This window comes from Medicago sativa, chromosome 7 (genome assembly GCF_051527215.1).
Source record: "Medicago sativa cultivar Bolivia chromosome 7, Bolivia_mono, whole genome shotgun sequence".
NCBI lineage: Eukaryota > Viridiplantae > Streptophyta > Magnoliopsida > Fabales > Fabaceae > Medicago > Medicago sativa.
In genome coordinates, this window is record NC_140755.1 from 100461096 (window position 1) to 100479597 (window position 18502).

The 18502-nt window shown below is 33.8% G+C and overlaps 1 protein-coding gene across 1 annotated transcript; it reads left to right on the forward strand.

Annotated features, from left to right (window-relative positions):
- The first annotated feature begins 9220 nt into the window (after positions 1-9220).
- Positions 9221-12943, forward strand: LOC146911229 (protein NRT1/ PTR FAMILY 4.5-like). Its single transcript, XM_085722921.1, has 6 exons — positions 9221-9318; positions 9404-9491; positions 9582-9799; positions 9918-10340; positions 10787-10905; positions 11719-12943. Exons 1-6 carry the CDS (start codon positions 9316-9318, stop codon positions 12626-12628), a joined length of 1761 nt encoding a protein of 586 aa, XP_085579047.1. The 5' UTR covers positions 9221-9315; the 3' UTR covers positions 12629-12943.
- Positions 12944-18502: the final 5559 nt, after the last annotated feature.

The following is an 18502-nucleotide window of genomic DNA, read 5'->3' on the forward strand; positions in this document are numbered from 1 at the left end:
CCACTAGTATAATGGAAAACTGTCTCTAAATACAGAAACCCTAGTTGACAACAAAACCATAACAACCGATTTACTTCAACACTCTCCCCCATTTCATACAACAATTGTTCTCTATGCATAATATTTACAAACTTTAGATAGACATGAGCAATTTGCAATTTTACAACATTTAGATTATATTTACTGAAATATGGTTCAGGTTATATTTGCCAAGCAAGTGGTCATTGCAACGTAGCCCATTGCAATATATCTGAAGTGGGCTTCCAAATCAATACATTCTTGTGAAAATATTATCTTGTACCACCTACAATTATATCCTCACCCATATATTTTGACTAAACTGCTCATTTTGCCCTCATATATATAAATTAAGATGCTCAATTTTTTACTTTTTCTAAAACATCTTCTAAGTTATTCGATTCATAATTTTCTACCAGAAAACTCATACAAAGTGTTCCGGTTCACTTATTTTTACCAGAATATATCCAATAATTTTCGAGTTTGTTGTCATTGTTGGATAACTCATAACAATATTTCAGGTGTAGTATTTTTATTAAAAAAAAAAACACTCAAACGTCTGTTTAGCAAAATTTTCATAGAAATATGCCGACAAAAAGAACTTCTTTGTGCATTTGATTGGGCTACATAAAAAACTGACACACAAAATGTGTGTGTGTGTGTGTATATATATATATATGGGTTATGTTACAAGCCACCCTTTGGTGGTGTCTTTTATCAAGTCACACCTTAAGGTGTGATTTTCACTTTTTAGTTATAACTTTGATAAAAGACACCTTCCTAAAAGTAAGTTGGTGTCTTTTCGCAAATGCTCATAGAGTAACTTGATAAAAGACACCTTCATAAAAGGTGTCTTCTATCATAACCCTATATATATATATATATATATATATATATATATATATATATATATATATATATATATATATATATTATAAAATGCAAAAAATTATCTCAGTCAAATATGTTGGCAAAAATTGATGTATTTAATTCATAATATAGACAAAATAAGGCAATCAAAGGAGAGACACCAACGAAATCAAATATGAAAATCAACAACGGGAGAACCAATCAAAGAGGGAGTAACAATGAAAGGGAATAAGGCAATCAGAAAGAGGAATCAAACATTCCAACAAAGAGAGCTCAAAGAAGAATCAATGAAAAATAGAAAGAAAAAAAAACCAAATCAAACATAGTAACCAACAAAAAGAAGCTAGTTCTGATACCATGCTAAATGAGTTGAATATCATCCCAAAAGCTAGATCAAAGGACATTGAGAGTGTCCGAACACGTTTACATTTACACACTTAATAGTTCGAGAACCTAAGTAATGTAGGACTCCAAACAAATTTGAGAAAACTTTCAATGCCCACCATCTTGCCTAGCATGACCTGAATACAATTTCCACATTGCTATCCTTAACTCTGATACTATATTAACAATCTATATATCTTTGTAAAGGAAACTTGAGTTATCCATGAGAATTTTGATGATGTGGCACACCTCCAAAAGCTTCACGCCTTCTCATAAGTTTTAGCTAAGTTTGAGTTAAAAAAAAAAAAAAACTTCTCATTCATTATCATTCTATGAGTGTCTTTTTAGCTCACCGTAAGCTTTTAATACAAAAGAAGGAAGTTTAGGAGTTTATGCTTTTTCATGCGATCAAAGCAAAGATCAGGAAATTGAACTACCTCCATTCAAGTTAACGTTATAGTCAAATTCCTTTTTTTCTTCTTCTCATGGAAGCATTGTATTAATGCAATAAATATAATATTAAAATATATCAGTTACGTATTTTTTTGACAATGTAAAAGCACAAGACTTAAAAAAAAAGGAAAATGCTAACAAGTGCCCTAAGGGCATTGTTTAAGCATCTAAAAGTAGCAACTTTTGCATTGAAAATTGTACGGTTATGACTTTAACATGTGTTGGACTTGTATTTTCAAGACATAGTTTCATTTTGTGGGTTCCTTAAACAATGCCCTTAGGGCACTTGTTAGCAAGACCCTAAAAAAAAATGAAAATTACAAGAGTTATCATTGCCTCTTATGACTTCAAAATGTCTATGTCTATATATAGTTAAGCTAATAGGTTATCCTTGCAACCACACCAAAACATTAGCATTGAGAATATTCATGTAAACATAAAATAGAGCATCGAAGATGTCATAAACCTCTTGCCAACTATGGGGAACAAGTACATGTCTGCGTGTGTATTTTAAGGAAATTCCAGTTAATCAATCTCATGGATTTATTAATTCACAATTTTGTAACTATATATCTTTTGCTGATTGATTGACCACTATTTTACTCATTCATTTTTCTTCAGTTAAAAAATGATCATTATCTTAAATTATAGTCTCGAACATATGTTGATGTGGTTCAGCTTCATAACAGCGCCACTATACTAATTAGATTCATACTTTATCACTATATATTAAACATTCTATCTCCATTTTTAATTTGTGACAACTGGAATCCTCAATCGAACGTTCTACCAGCTCAAAAAGTGAAAAACCAATTTGTGTACAATTTATATCTGTAGATCAAGATTTAACTCCTCGAAACTCCAACTGCAGGTAAACACACTGTCAAAATTAAATATTTATTTTTCATATCAATATTATAATATATAAACAATAATTTTGATTTTCTCATATTTGTTCATGTCATGAGCCAAAATTTGAAACATGATTCATGAATTTATATCAGGTATGTAAATATCTATAGCAAAAACGTATGTATCATTAAACTTGAGTCATTCTTGAGCAAATATTGTGATAATGTATCATCTCTAAGAAAGTTCCACATCCTTCTTAATTTATTTATCTATCTGCTATATCAAAACTTGAGAAAAAAATTCTCATATTCTCATTCTCTATCTAAACATTTCTATCATCTCTACTAATAATTAAAAATCTCAAATAATGTCTAATAAAATCAAACCATAATCACATTGTACGAAATAATATACACATTTAGATGAAACCCGTGCGTGCACGGGTTAAATACCTAGTATAGAGAATAACAAAGACAACTAAGATTTTCATAGAATAAATTAACTTTAGAATACAAAATGTTAGTTTGCAAATATATAGTGAAATATAAATAGTTTAAGCTACCCTTAACTCAATTACAATCAAAAGCCCAAAAACTTTTTATATAACTAACTTCAAGTAAAGTGTTGAGTAAAAAAAGTATTAAAAAAATAAGGAAATATTAACGAAAGCTTTCGAAGAACTCTTTGAGGATAATTAGTGGTAAATATTTTTGAAAATACGTGTATTCAATGCACTGTAAATCGAAATATTTGACTTTTTAAAAAATAATTATATATTTTACAATAATACTTAAACGAGTGTCCCTAAACACTCGTGACACTCGTTAGCAAGACTAGAAAAAACATGTCATCGAAAGTTAGATGGGAAGAACTAAACTCACATAATATAATGTTCAAATCTCTAAGGGCTACATTTGATACCGATAGTGCTATTAGACTAAAAGCCTATTGTGCATTGATGGATCAATGTAAGGCCGTAAGGGAGAAAAAGGAGGAATCCAAAACATAAAGTTAAGGGAGATTTTAATTAATTTTGTATGAACTAAAGTTGAACTGTGATATCAAAAACCCAACCGTGTATTAATAAGCTGAAATCTTACTAAGTATAGCAACTCGTCCGTGTCACAAAAATCATTCATATTGATTATGTTTGACCCTCGCTTGGTGCACACGGTGTATGTCTTGTGGGGAAAGGGATTGTTAAAGATAAGAACGTGTGTTAAAGTTAAATTAAATAGAGGGACAACAAGAAGCCCATGGGAGGTATTGAGAGAAATCAATCACTCAAGCACTTTGGAAAAGCATAAACGAATTTATGGGAAAAGTGATAACAATAGGTGTTATTGAAAAAGCATATGGTATGGAGGGTAGGGTTAGTAACTTAAACTTTATTTATAAATTATAAGGACCATAACACTTTGTCTTTGAGATAGAGAAACGTCGACTACCTCTATCAAAATCTATTCATTAATTAATGGGAATCCACCTCCACGACAAAGATATGCACGATATAGACTGATTGCTACAAATTTTTAAGGGGCACATTATCAATATCTCACATCAATGGTTATTACTGACTTGTAATTTGGGCTAGTCGATCCTAAGCCATATTGTTATCATGTGACTATGTGACTTTTCTTTGGAAGAAACTTTTCTCACCTCCAATTCACTTGGATATATCCGGAAAAAACATTGTTGGAATGTGTATAAATCAAGAGTTTTTATACAAATGTATATTTCTAAAATCATGTGTATTCTTTTTCAGATATGTTGTAACTTGCAAAATTAGAATTTGGATTGGATGTAGTCAAAATCTCGTACATTCATTTAGCGTAAACATCGATAGTCATTGGATCAAGATCACACAATTTAGTATTTTAGATTAAAAAAAAATAAAATATGCATTTTTCTATACCGTCTATTCTTGATTAACGATTATCTATGTCTTCACTACATGAATGCACAAAGTTTTGACAACATACAATCAAAATTCATAAAATTGCTCGATTTGGTTTTTGACATACAGCAACTTGAAACATGTGTTAACACTACAGGCTCTTTATTTAATACTTTTGTTTCTCTATTTGTAGCTAGGCAAAGAAAACAACCATGTATGGTAACATTAATACATAGTATAAGGATAGATTTTTGTTGCCCATGGCCCCATGTTTTCAAAGGAATTCACTCCAAAGGTTAAAGTCCCTTAAAGAATGGATGAATGCAGAGCACCAATACCAAACACATCTTTGCTTCATCCATCCACCAATCAAACAAGATGGAACACTTAAAAAAAAGTGTGTTTTCAATAGATAGTGAATTTCAAACAAAAAAAGATTCTGAATGATTGAGATACTAGAAGTTAGACTGCTATTTTGAAAGAGACAGTACAAAGTTAAAATGGATTTTATCAATAGATTTAGATTACATGGAAAAAGCAAAAAAGCAAAACATCTGTGATATGCATAATAGAAGGAGGAAAGTGACATTCATGGACTTTTATTAAAAAAAGATAGTGCTAATGAACATGGATGAGGCCATATGACCTGTACCAGGTGACCCACATAGTTTGAAGATTTATTCTAATGTGCACGCAAGTAAATAAGCATGCACCAATCACAAATTTGTTTTATAACATTAGATCAATAATTCATATGTCCCGTGAGCTTAGCTTAGTTGGTAAAGACAATGCATAATATATATAAAAGGTCTGAGGTTCGACCCCGGACACCACAAATAAAAAAGATCAATAATTCATATAGGTTTCATCCAATGATAAAAACAAACTTGTAAATGATGTAAAAATTGTCTCACTTGTGCATCATATAATTGGTCTTGTTTAAAATACTTTTTTTTTTTCCTTATATAATGAAAATTATATTAGAGGAAACACACTCTCATGCAAAGTAAAAAAGAACCACTAAAATAAACCATCAAATTAGTTTGTAACATTTATTTTTTTGGCGTAAACCATGTATCATCCGCATGCAAATGTAGAGATTAATCCTTCGAGACTTGTGAGACCTAAATGGACGACAAACTCTTCATAAGAGTTTTAACGTTGTTGCATGCTCAATGCTGGATTCAAATCATAACCTTAGTTAAACTGAAAGAGACCTGCGACATCTCATCTAAGCGTTCTTGAGTTAGTTTATAATATTTAACATAAACACTCAAATAGATCTTTAAGATTATGAATATTTTATAAAGATCCCTTACTCAATTTAACAATTGAAATAGTTTGATCTTTGGTCCATATATTTCAGAATGATCTTTTCGAAATATTCATATTCTTTTAGTGATCTCCATTTGAAAGTAAAATTTGACAAAATAAAATAATCTTTTCGAAATAATCATATTCCGTTTGAGAGTGTTAAGTAGTTTATCCCAACCACTAAATTCACAAAATCTCTGCCCGAACATAAGTCAAGCCAGAGGTGGCACATAAGTTCCATGGCCACCGTCAATATTTTTATGGGAAAGAGCACTAGTTAAGGACTTCAAATGGTAACTTTTTGTGAATGTTTGTGTAATAAAGTGCATTGGAAACTGAAAATTTTGACATTTTTAAAGAATACTTACTTAATTTGGAATGCTTAAAGAGTGTCCCGGAGGCATTCGTTAACAAGACCCTATTTTTATTTTGGGTAACATTATATACAATCTTATTTTATGACTTATAATTTTATGTGGCAAAGTTTCAAATAGACAATTTTATTTTTTGACTTATAATTTTATGTGATAAAGTTTCAAATAACATGTTAATAAATGTTCTTTTTTTTAGGGATAATAAGTGTTCTTCTTAAAAACATGTTAATAAATGTTATCTATTTTAGTGTAAAAAAGTTTCACTTCAATTTATTAATCTAAAATATATTGAAAAACGTTCTAATTTAAATCCTCATTTTTTATTAAAAAAAACTAAAAGAATATAGTAATTTTTTGACAAAAAACAAAACGATATTCATTCATTCAAATCGATAGAATACATCAGAATCAAGATCGCTAAAAACGTAAAGGATGAATCTGCGAACAAACTCACAACACCCAAGTTAATAGCATACAACGGCAAAATGCCTACAAATAACATGATAAAATCTAAATCACCATAATACTCTTGCTTTTGGATCTGCAACGTTGACGTACAAATCATTGATTGAATCTGTGATTGACTGAAGCTGATCTTTCAATATGAACCAACGAACACCGCAACAAGATGCCAAATCAAACAACGCCGCACAAGACGACGAACAACACAAGGTCGCACTTAGACGACGAAATCACGAAAAAACACAAAAGATAACGCTTGATATTTGTGAAAATCACTTATTTAGATCGAAAGAAAGGGGAAAAAAGATGCAAAGGGGTGATTTTAGGTCAAAAATGACCTAAAACCACCCCTCCTCGATGAGTGAAAGAGAAGGAAAACTTAGAGGGAAGTTGGAGTTTCTCTCACTAAAAGGAACAATATAAGTTTGTATCACTTAAAAGAATATAGTAATGAAAACTATTTAAATAACAAGAAAACTAGGGAGCCCCTAATATGAACCTCTTTTTTTAGGGTCCACCCATGGTTCTTGCTATATGACTTGCAATAGTGGGTAAACACACTTCCTTCTCAATTTACATGGTTGGCCTCCATATGAATCTTTACTGTGACTGAACTTTTGCAATCAAAACCAGCAAATCATCTAATTCACAACAAATCTTTAGCTCAATCCTTGATTCCGCAACTTTAATTTCATCATTCAAGAAAAGCTTAAATTCAAATTTAACAATTTAACATAGCCATCCCAAATGGTTTCTGGTTCATAAACCTCATTCCCTTTAAGCCGAACTGAGATTCCATTGCAACCGTAGAATTTGAATAAGGCCTTAAACACAAAAGACAAGCTTCAATATTTTTTTTGAGAAAAAGGGCAAACACCACTATTGTTATTCCAACTGTTAATGTTTTCACGCTTTCCACACAAACAACTATAATCAACATCTCCATGATAATAACTTTCATACAAAACCTGAAGCCAAGTTTGTTAACTGGAACAAAATTAATGGCTCCATGGATCTGGGATGGGATGTTATGCAGAGAAAACGTCATGAATCGGTGGTTTCAGAATCAGCGTGCGACGGATCAAACATTTCAAAGCAAACCGTTTTTCTTTTAATCTGGATTTCTTAAATAGGTTCCTGTTTTTAACGAAGATATTGAAGCATTATGTGGTTTTTAACAGAAAGGTGAATTGTACCAAATGTATATCAGAGTGCAGAGTAATTACCTGCTATTGCAGGTCATTTGCTAAGGACCATGGGTGGACCTTTAAAAAAGGGGTCCATAATAGGGGCTTCCAGAAAACTATATACAAAATAAAAAAGATACATGCAATTTTTTTTCCTAATTAACTTTATATTTTTATGTTGAATTCCTGAGAGAATAGTTACTATATCATTTTTTTGTATACATTATATATGTAGAAAATGATTTATTTTATTTGATGATGAGTTTAATATGGGTAAAAAACATCAAAAGATTTTATAAATAAGGATGGATAGGTACATGTTTTACAGCCTTGGAGGATGGAAAGTCAGCTTCATAGAAATGGGTGACTTTATGTGGTACCTTCATACTCATGGAAATTCTGGTGCTAAAAATGTTTTATTTTTCCTTTGCAAGAAAACTACTACCTCCGTCCCGGTATAATTGATCTACTTTGGTTTTTCACACAGATTAAGAAAAGTGTATAAATAAAGGGGAAAGTGGAATATATTGTATTGGGAATGATAAAAGTAGTATTATTTAGTGTTATATTGTATTGAGAATGATGAAAGTTGTATTGAAAATTGAAATGAGTCAGTTATTTTGGGACACTTTTTTTTAGAAAATGGGTCAGTTATTCCGGGACGGAGGGAGTACTATAAGATCTTTTTTCAGTCTGACAATGCTGTCTAACCAAAAAAACAAGTTTCAACCTTAGTCCTACTACAATCTTATGTATCATGATTCATGATAATTAATGATCTAAGCTTTGACACAAGAAATGTTGCTGTCAGCTTTATTCAACTAAAAAATTTCACACATATAAACACACTCAACTTCTTGATTAGTAGTAGTACTATTTAACTTGTTCTTTCTTACATGTGTACTAATTAAGAGCAAAATAATTAGGTAACCACGTGATGGTGATGTATGTATGAATATGATACAGCTTTTAAAGTTAATGAATAGTTGATGAAATTGATGTATGATATTGATATGACCAATTAATCATATTGATGCTACGTATCATCAAGCAAGGAAAAGTCTACCAAATTTCTATAACCAGTCTTTTCCTTTCTTTCAATTTGACTCATTACCTTCACTGAAAGCTTCATGGTTTTAGGAAATTGATACTAATCCTGCTGCAATGGAATGATGGATTGTTCAGTAATGACAAGCATATATATCAAATAAAGTGGGGTACCTATATGTTTGGTTTGATTGATTATGATACTAATTGATTGATTAAGCATCATTAATTTGCATGCAATAATACAATTTTTATTTTTTACTGTTTTGGATTTGAAAATACGAAAAAGGTGAGGTAAGAGAACTTGAAAAAGTAGAGACATAGTGTGTGATAAGTAGCATGGAGAGGACAAGTAGTGAACCATAGAGGCAAACAATTTTGAGCTATTTGTTCACAAACACCATTCCATTTGAACTTACTATTCTTGTCTAAAACTTAAACTCTCATTATCTCTACAATGGTAAGGTTCTACTCATTCATCTCACTCATTTTTCTAACCTTGTTTCCATGCATATATTTGATGAGTTTCAAATCTTATAATACAGGCAGATCAAGAGGAAACAGAAGAACTCAAGCTTCTCACTGAATGGAAGAGAAAGAAAGGTGGATTCAGGGCTTCTATGTTTATTTTTGGTAAGCAAAAGAAAAAACCAAACTCTTTGTTGGTTCTGTTTTTTTCTGATTTGAATTTGATGCAAACTATGTTTTTGTTTTTTGATGTAGTGTTGTCAGCATTGGACAACATGGGTTTTGTGGCAAACATGGTTAGCTTAGTTCTATATTTTTATGGAGTGATGCACTTTGATCTACCAAGTTCTGCCAATACTCTCACAAACTTCATGGGTTCAACTTTCTTGCTTTCCCTTGTTGGTGGCTTCATCTCAGATACTTACTTGAATAGATTCACCACTTGCTTGCTTTTTGGATCTCTAGAAGTTCTGGTAAGTCCTAAACTATTGATCATATTGACACCATACACACATTCGATCAGAAATGTCGATGTTATAGAGATTCTAAACAATATAATAATTAGTATAATTAGTATCTTAACATTTGTAGGCTTTGGCATTGGTCACTTTTCAAGCTGCTTCAAATCATTTACATCCAAATGCATGTGGGAAATCAAGTTGTGTGAAAGGTGGAATAGGATTCATGTTTTACACATCACTGACATTGTTGGCATTGGGAATAGGAGGGGTAAGAGGATCTATGACTGCATTTGGTGCTGACCAATTTGAAGAAAAGGATCCAAATGAGGCAAAAGCACTTGCAAGTTTTTTCAATTGGCTTTTGCTTAGTTCAACACTTGGAGCAATTACAGGTGTTACTGGTGTTGTTTGGGTTAGTACACAAAGAGCTTGGCATTGGGGATTTTTCATAATAACTATAGCTTCTTCTATTGGCTTTGTCACACTTGCTCTTGGTAAGCCTTTCTATAGAATCAAAACTCCAGCAGATAGCCCCACAATCAGAATTGCTCAGGTCTATTCTCAATCTCTATTTGATTAATAATTAATTATTGATTAATCTATGAATTAAATATGTTTAGTCCAAGTAATATTGTTTAGTCTTTGTACATACTTTAGTGGACTTGGATTCCCTATTGTAAAAGTACCATACATTAATTAATTTCAACTATTGACTTGAGATTAAACAACTGAAATTAAACAATTACTCCAGTAAATGAATGTTAATAAGGTCAATATATGCTAGGTGCCAAGTACTAGTATATCACACACTTACATTAGGGAATCTATTTCTCTTTTTAGTACTCCAAACTATGTTACTGCATATGCTTTTTTAATCTCTAGGAGTTCCTAAATTTTTGTAATTACTTAAAAGTGAGTAGATGATTACAGAGATTGAAAATATATTTGACTTTAATCTATTTTTGATGTTAAAAAAATAACATACTTTATTGACTACAGGTTATTGTTGTGGCATTTAAAAACCGAAAGCTGTCACTGCCAGAGTCACACGAAGAACTATATGAAATAAGTGACAAAGATGGAACAGTGGAGAAAATAGTTCACACAAAACAAATGAGGTGACCTTCCAATCTTCCTTCATTCATACTCAACTCAAAAATTCATTGTTTATCAAGTTGCATACACAAACCAAAACTAATACTCCCTCCGTCCCGGAATAACTGACCTATTTTCTAAAAAAAAGTGTCCCAAAATAACTGACCCATTTCAATTTTCAATACAACTTTCATCATTCTCAATACAATATAACACTAAATAATACTACTTTTATCATTCCCAATACAATATATTTTATTTTCCCCTTTAATATCTGTGAAACAAAATTGTGTCAATTAAATTGGGACGGAGGTAGTAATTGTATTTGTCCTCCAAATTGATAAGACAATTAAAAAAAAAATAATGGTCCAGCAAACAGGCATGTTATGTAAGTTAGGATTCTTTTCCATGTACACTACTACAAAATCTTTATTGAAGAAAATGGATGAAAAATGAAAAATACTATAATATCTATGCCGTGTATAAATTGCTAAACACAAGATAAAAGTAATAAAAGTTTTCTGACATAACCAAGAGGTGATGATAAAGAACAGTACTTGTTTTAATCAATGTTGTGTTTTTTGTTGCAACTTAGGGAATAGCATAGCACCACCTTTGTAGCTTCGTTTTTTGTTTGAATCGATTAGTATAAAATATCTGTCACTTTCATTTTTCAGGAAATCATTTTACACCACTTATGCAGCTTCATATATCTAAATAAAAAAAATATAAATGAATTTAATCAAATTAGTTATAAAAAATTATTTCATTCAAAACTAATCTTCAATCAAACTAGCCAAACATGCATATTAAAATGTTATGGTTTGTTGAATCAGGTTTCTAGATAAAGCAGCAATTCCCCAAGAATACATAATAAAACCCCAACCATGGAAAGTGTGCACAGTGACACAAGTTGAAGAAGTGAAAATCCTAACAAGAATGTTACCAATAGTAGCTAGCACAATCATAATGAACACTTGTTTAGCACAGCTTCAAACATTCTCAGTACAACAAGGGAATGTAATGAACCTTAAACTTGGTTCATTTACTGTTCCAGCATCATCAATTCCTGTCATCCCTCTTATTTTCATAAGCATTTTGGTTCCAATTTATGAACTTTTCTTTGTTCCATTTGCAAGAAAAATCACCAACCACCCTTCAGGAATCACACAACTCCAAAGGGTAGGTGTTGGATTAGTACTATCAGTTATATCAATGACAGTGGCTGGGATAGTAGAAGTCAAAAGAAGGGACCAAAGTAGAAAAGACCCATCTAACCCAATAAGCCTATTTTGGCTTTCATTCCAATATGGCATTTTTGGTATTGCTGATATGTTCACACTTGTGGGACTCTTGGAATTTTTTTATAGGGAATCACCTTCAAGTATGAAATCATTGTCAACATCTTTCACATGGTTATCAATGTCTATTGGTTACTTCCTGAGCACTGTTTTTGTCAATTTGATTAATGTTGTTACCAAAAGGATTACTCCTAGTAAACAAGGTTGGTTACATGGTTTTGATTTGAATCAAAGTAATTTGAACCTGTTCTATTGGTTCCTAGCTATACTTAGTTGTCTTAATTTTTTCAACTACCTTTATTGGGCCTCACGCTATAAGTACAAATCTGAAGACCAAAATTCAAGCCCAATAGATTTGAAGAGTTTGCATGAAATGCCTCTCAAAATGATTGGCGGGACAAAACAAAATTGGGAAGGTAGCATTGGTGGACACACACAAGATTGAAGATTTTGGAAGCATAGGGTGGAGACAAGAATGGAATGGATCAGTGGATGTTTTGGACTGATTATACTGAATAGAATAACCACGAGATTGCTACTATGTACTAAGCTTTTGATAGTGGTTGATGTGTGTTTTATAGTACATGTGTGCTTGTATAATTGATTTGCTATTGTTGGCTCTGGCTTGATCTTGTTTTCAGATTTTAAAGGCCTTCTTTTTTGACTTGTTCTTACAGTTATAAGGTAATTAAGTTGATTCACCTTGATTTGTAATTGGTTGTTAAGTAAATGTTAAATAGCAAGCACTACTTCATATAAATACAATTTTGCTCTAGCAAAAGTATGTAACAAGTAACAACACACAATGGTGTTTAAGAGCAATTCACTATCTCTTTCTTTCTCATCTCATTTTATTTATCTTGTTCACACAATATTTTTATCATTATTATTTGTTGATTTGAAATATGTAGTATTATTGATTATTTGGAGAAACTCAAGTCTCACGTTCAAAAGAGATCAGAAGGCCTACCACCTTGGAATAATACTTCATTCATCATTTTTAATTAAGGTGGTTTCCTATAAGAAAATCCGAAAAGGTTAGAATGAAGTAATGTCAATACCACGGTAGTTTAAGAGAATCTCAATACCATGATGGTGTTGGGGTAAGAAATTTAATTTGCCATCCAAAAAGGTCTAGCGCGCAGTTTGTTGCCCGCTTGCCTTCTATTCAAGTGTAAATAATAGTTTATATATATAAATGATTGATTTGAAAGCCAATGCAATAAATCATGTTTCAATGTGAATAACAAGAGTATAATTGTCTTGTAAGTGCAACTCGGTTGGTAGCTCCACGGACATTGATATGCAGGGGATGTGGTTTAAACCCGTATTTTCCACTTCTCCGCAATTATAATGGGTTAGTCTAGCTGTTATGCTACTGAACCAAAAAAAACTAAATAAATAAGAGTATGCAATTCAAATTCAAATTGCCGGGGATCTTTTGCTAACAAAAACTTGATGTTGATTACGGTAGACTCTCAAGTTGCTCAAGTTGGATAAAAGAACTACCGGGTCGTATAATCCGGGAAATTTTAGTCTGTAAAACGCCGATCAAAATCTGCTTTCCAATGTATTTTCTCCCTCAATTGTCTTCGGATTTTTGGGGGCTTTTCCAGCAAAAATGGGGGGCCGATAGAGCACTTACCTGAAAACGTACGTGATGGCGTATTTCGCAAGTGTACGAAATCGTTCAAGTAGTAAATAAAACGGTAAGACCGAGTGTCGAACTCGAGGATCGCGTTATACGGTTGAATTGTATTTATGACTTAATTGAACAAAAGGTTAAGTTGTTTGTTTATCGCAATATTGAAAATAACGGAAAATAAAGTGATTAAGATTAATGAGAGAAAGATGCTAGAGATGAGTTTCGCTAGATGACCATGAAAAGCTAATAACCTAATCTTAACTATTGAATCGACTCATATGATTGTTACCGAATTATCTAATTTATTCTTGCCCTAATTCCTTAGTGACAAAAACTTTAAACCTAAAATAAAAACCTAATTCCTTAGTGAATTTGAAGATTTGGGTTAAGCATTAACAAACAAGAATTCTTTTAATGATTCCAAAGGTTTGTATCTATTCCTAGATTACAAAGGCAAGGATCTCTTATTTCAAAGCGTTTATAAATTCCACTTCCGTTTCACAAAATAAACCGTAAATCAATTTAAAGGTGATCAATCGATAAAAAGCATTAAGAACGGAAATAAGAGAAACAATCATATGAATTTCAATCAATAATATAAAACTAGGTCATAACAATCATGTTCATCTAGGTCTACTCATCCCCAACAAAGGATGGTTTAGTTACACATAATCAAGCAAATAACAATAAAAGAAGAATTACAAGATGAATTCATGAATAAACCTTGTTAAAACTCCTTCAATGGTGTTCCAAGATGCTCCAAATCGCTCTCCTATGTGTTTCTAGGTCTTTTTGATCTCCAAAAATCGTCCTCCTCTAACCTGAGACCGAGTTTCTTTATATAAGCACAGGAAAAATCGGTTACCGATGCATTCCAATCGGTAACCGATTGGTCAATTTAAGCCCAAAACTTGCGATCCAAACAGTGCCATTGGTAGCCGATTTTGTGCCATCGGTGGCCGATTGTGGCAGTCTTGAAATATGGAAATTCAGCAGCAAAATCGGTGGCTGATTGGTTCAATCGGTGGCCGATTTCTGATCTCCTTAAACTTGTGTTTTTCCTCCTTTGTGGCTTCTAGCTCCCAGAATTACATCAAAAATGGCTCAAAAATTACATGAAAAGTACCTAATAAACTAGGATGACAGGGTGTCATCACAACCCCAAACTTGAACAATTCCTTGTCCTCAAGGAATTTAATTGCAACAGTGACAAATGACAGTAAAATAACAGTTACCTGATGAAATGATAGTACCCAAAAGTTCAATCTCCCTCTAGCTAAAGATGTGCTAGTTTGACTTGTTCGCATCCACCAATTCACAACTCCACGCAAACATATGAAATAGGGTTCTACCAGTCGACATGCAGGTCTACATATTACCATACGCTTGAAAAGTTTCTAAACATCAATCAAAGTCAAAGTCATTACACACTTTTGAGGTCTTTAGGGTTGTAACGGGGCTTAGGTAAAAGGTGGGATATATTTGGATAAGTAGGCTACACAAAATTTGAGTTAGGCATTCCTACAAGTGTAAAACAAGATTCAATCCCCCAATTCCCTATTTGAAACAGAACTTAGGTACCTAGAGAACATTTTCAATAACTTTATCAAAAGCTTGGGACACATCGAGTTTGAAGTTATTCGGATATGACATTGTGTGCCCCTTTTCAATTTCTTTCATCTTTTTTTTCTTTTTTTTTTTTGATACACCTATTTTTGTGTGTATGTTTTTCATTCTTTTTCATTTTTCATCACTTGTTCTCTAGTACCCCACCCCAAACTTATTAGGTTGCAAATTCCAAAGGCAACCCCAAACTTATTATCAAGCAACATCCTACATAGCCTAACTCAAATTAAAATTTCAAGGTAATCATCCTAAAAAGGCTCTAGGCTTCATTTGTAGTTTGTCACCGAACAAAAAGTTCTAATCCTACCGGCTCACAATTGATTAAGAAAGGATAAATTTAACAAATTCAAACAGGGTAGGCTTCAAAAAGGCTCACAGGACCAAGCACTTTTGCCTCAGTGTGTAAATGACAAAGACCAATCAACAGTAGAGAAACAATGCAAGTTCTAGAAATGTAGTTGCATGGAAATCTAATCTAACATATAAGTAAATTGAAAAACAAAGTTTGGCAATGAACCTTATGGCTGAGATTTCTGGGAGTTGTGACTACCTAGCAACGTCGTACACTTCGCCTTTTGAAGAACCAAGTCACTCCTCCATTTTGAACTTTCAGAATACCATTTCATCAAATCACTGTTACTAAACTGGAATAGGTCACCTGAAACAAACAAATGCCTTAATAATAAACAAGTTCAAGAACAAGTACAAATAAGGGACACTACTCAAGTTCAAATTAAAATACAACTGAAACAAAGTACTGAAGCAAATAACAAAAACGGAAATACTGAAAAACAAGATAAAATGCTTGGGCTAGACAAGGTGCCCAAGTCAATGTGATCCTCCTGCTCCTGACGACCCTCCTGGTCCAGATGGTGGAAATGGGTAGTAATGTGGATGCTCCTCGGTACTAGGCTGCTCAGCCTGAATCCGATAGTACTCCTCTCTGATGCTAGCCTCTCTGGCGGCTCCCCTTGCCCTCTCCTCAGCAAAGTACCTCTCCATGTCCTCGGGGCTCGCAAATCTCTGATATGCATTAGTCATGGCATCAGGACCACGACGATAATCATCAGCTGCAATAATAAACTCTTCATGGAAGGCTGGTGGTGGAATCTGATCTCGGGAGGAGATATCCATGGCCCAGTTGGCCATAGCATAAGTATAATGCGCAAAGTGTGGAGGGATGTATCCCTGCTGCTGCTGCATCATATGTGGCTGCACCGGAGGCACCTGATCTTCTTCCATCATCTGAGGCTCACCTTGCTGCCCCCCTTGCTGCGCAAGCCCGCGTTCAAATTCCTCCTGATCCTTCTCAAACTTCAGCATTACTTTGTCGGAAATAGGCAGCTGAGATGTCAAAAACACATCAGAAGACTCTGTCGGAACATGTGCATCCCTGCATAAAGCATTAATCAAACAGCAATGTCCCAATGTCGCCCTAGTAGTTTTCACAAGGTCTTTCAAACTATCATACATCAATTTCGCAGCATCAATATCATCATCAGATAGAATAGCCTTCAAAATATAGAACCTAGCACGTGTCATCTCAGCCTTAGCGGAAGTCCGCTCAATAGTGGTAAGGATGAATGACGCCCATGCCTTATAAACCGGCAACAAATCAACCACATCAATCCTTTGTGGCTGCCCTCCATGCCCTTTCCAACCAGCTCCCTCTCGCACCAAACCAGCAAGTAACGCATCCCATTCATCTTTAGTTTTTTCTGGTCCTAATTCTTGCCTTCTAACCTGAACACCACACTCATCCGGCCTTGTTAGCCCCAAAACCCTTGCAATATCATCCGGGTGATAACTCACTTCCTTCCCGCGCACTGTAGCTTGTACTCCACCACTCCTTTCAACATATGCATTAGCTAAGAACTCTAAAGCTATGCTCTGATTACTCTCAACTGTTATCATGTTCACAATCCCTTGCCAACCCTTTTCCTCAATCTTCTCTTGAAAAATTGGGTATTGTGTAAGCTTCTCAAAATTAAAGCCCCTTTCCTTGGTAAAAGTATTACCCTTGATTGCTCGGTACCGTTCAGCGGCTTCATCGATAATGAAACGGTCATATGGTGGTGGTTCATGAGGAGGGCTTGGTGGTGGTGGTGGTGGTGGTGGTTGAGAAGAAGAAGTGGACTTGCTCTTCCTCTTCCTTGTGGGTGGTAGTGGTGGGTCTTGTCCTTGGTTCCTTGTTTTGGCCATGGTGTTGATGAAATTGGGAATGGGTATGTGAATTTTGGATTATGAAAGTTGGGGATAAAGTTAGGGTTTGGTGAAATTGATGGAATGTGGGTTAAATTTGTTGGTAAAAAGCTTGTGGGTTTGATTTGTGAGGATGTTTTGTAATGGATTTGTGGTGTTATGGATGATTGTTGAAGGTTGTGGGTAGTGGGTTGTGGTGTTGTTGAATGAGGGTTTATGAGTGTGTGAGGTTAGAGATGAAAATGTGTGGTTTAGTGAATGGTTTATGGATGTTTAGGATGAAGATTGAATGAATATGTGAGGTTTGGGTTGTGTTGAATGATGAAGATGAAGATTTAGGTGGGGATTTTCGGTTCCTATGGAGGTTAGGCAGCATAACATTGAAGTTTTGAGAGTTGGAAGTGAAAGAAATAATGAAGGTTGGGTTTAAGAAGAAAGTAAATCGGCTACCGCTGGCAATATATCGGTCACCGATGGGTACAAACGCGCGTGAATCGGCCACCGAAACTTCCAGAGGACAACCCAGTTTTTTCAAGTTCAGAATCGGCTACCGATGGATCTTGATCGGCCACCGATTGTAGCAGTAGCGGCTGGCTTGGCAAGTGTGGGAATCGGGCACCGATGGTGTGCAATCGGTCGCCGAAAGTTCCAGGAACGCACATCAATTTTTTTTCGTTCAAATCGGCCACCGATATCATGAAATCGGCTACCGATTTGCCCTTTTTTTTTTATGTGTGGGACTTAAAATTTGTAATGCCCACATTTTTCATAGAATAAATGCAAAGATAACGAAAAGAAAAAAATACCTACGATGGGTTGCCTCCCATCAAGCGCTGGTTTAACGTC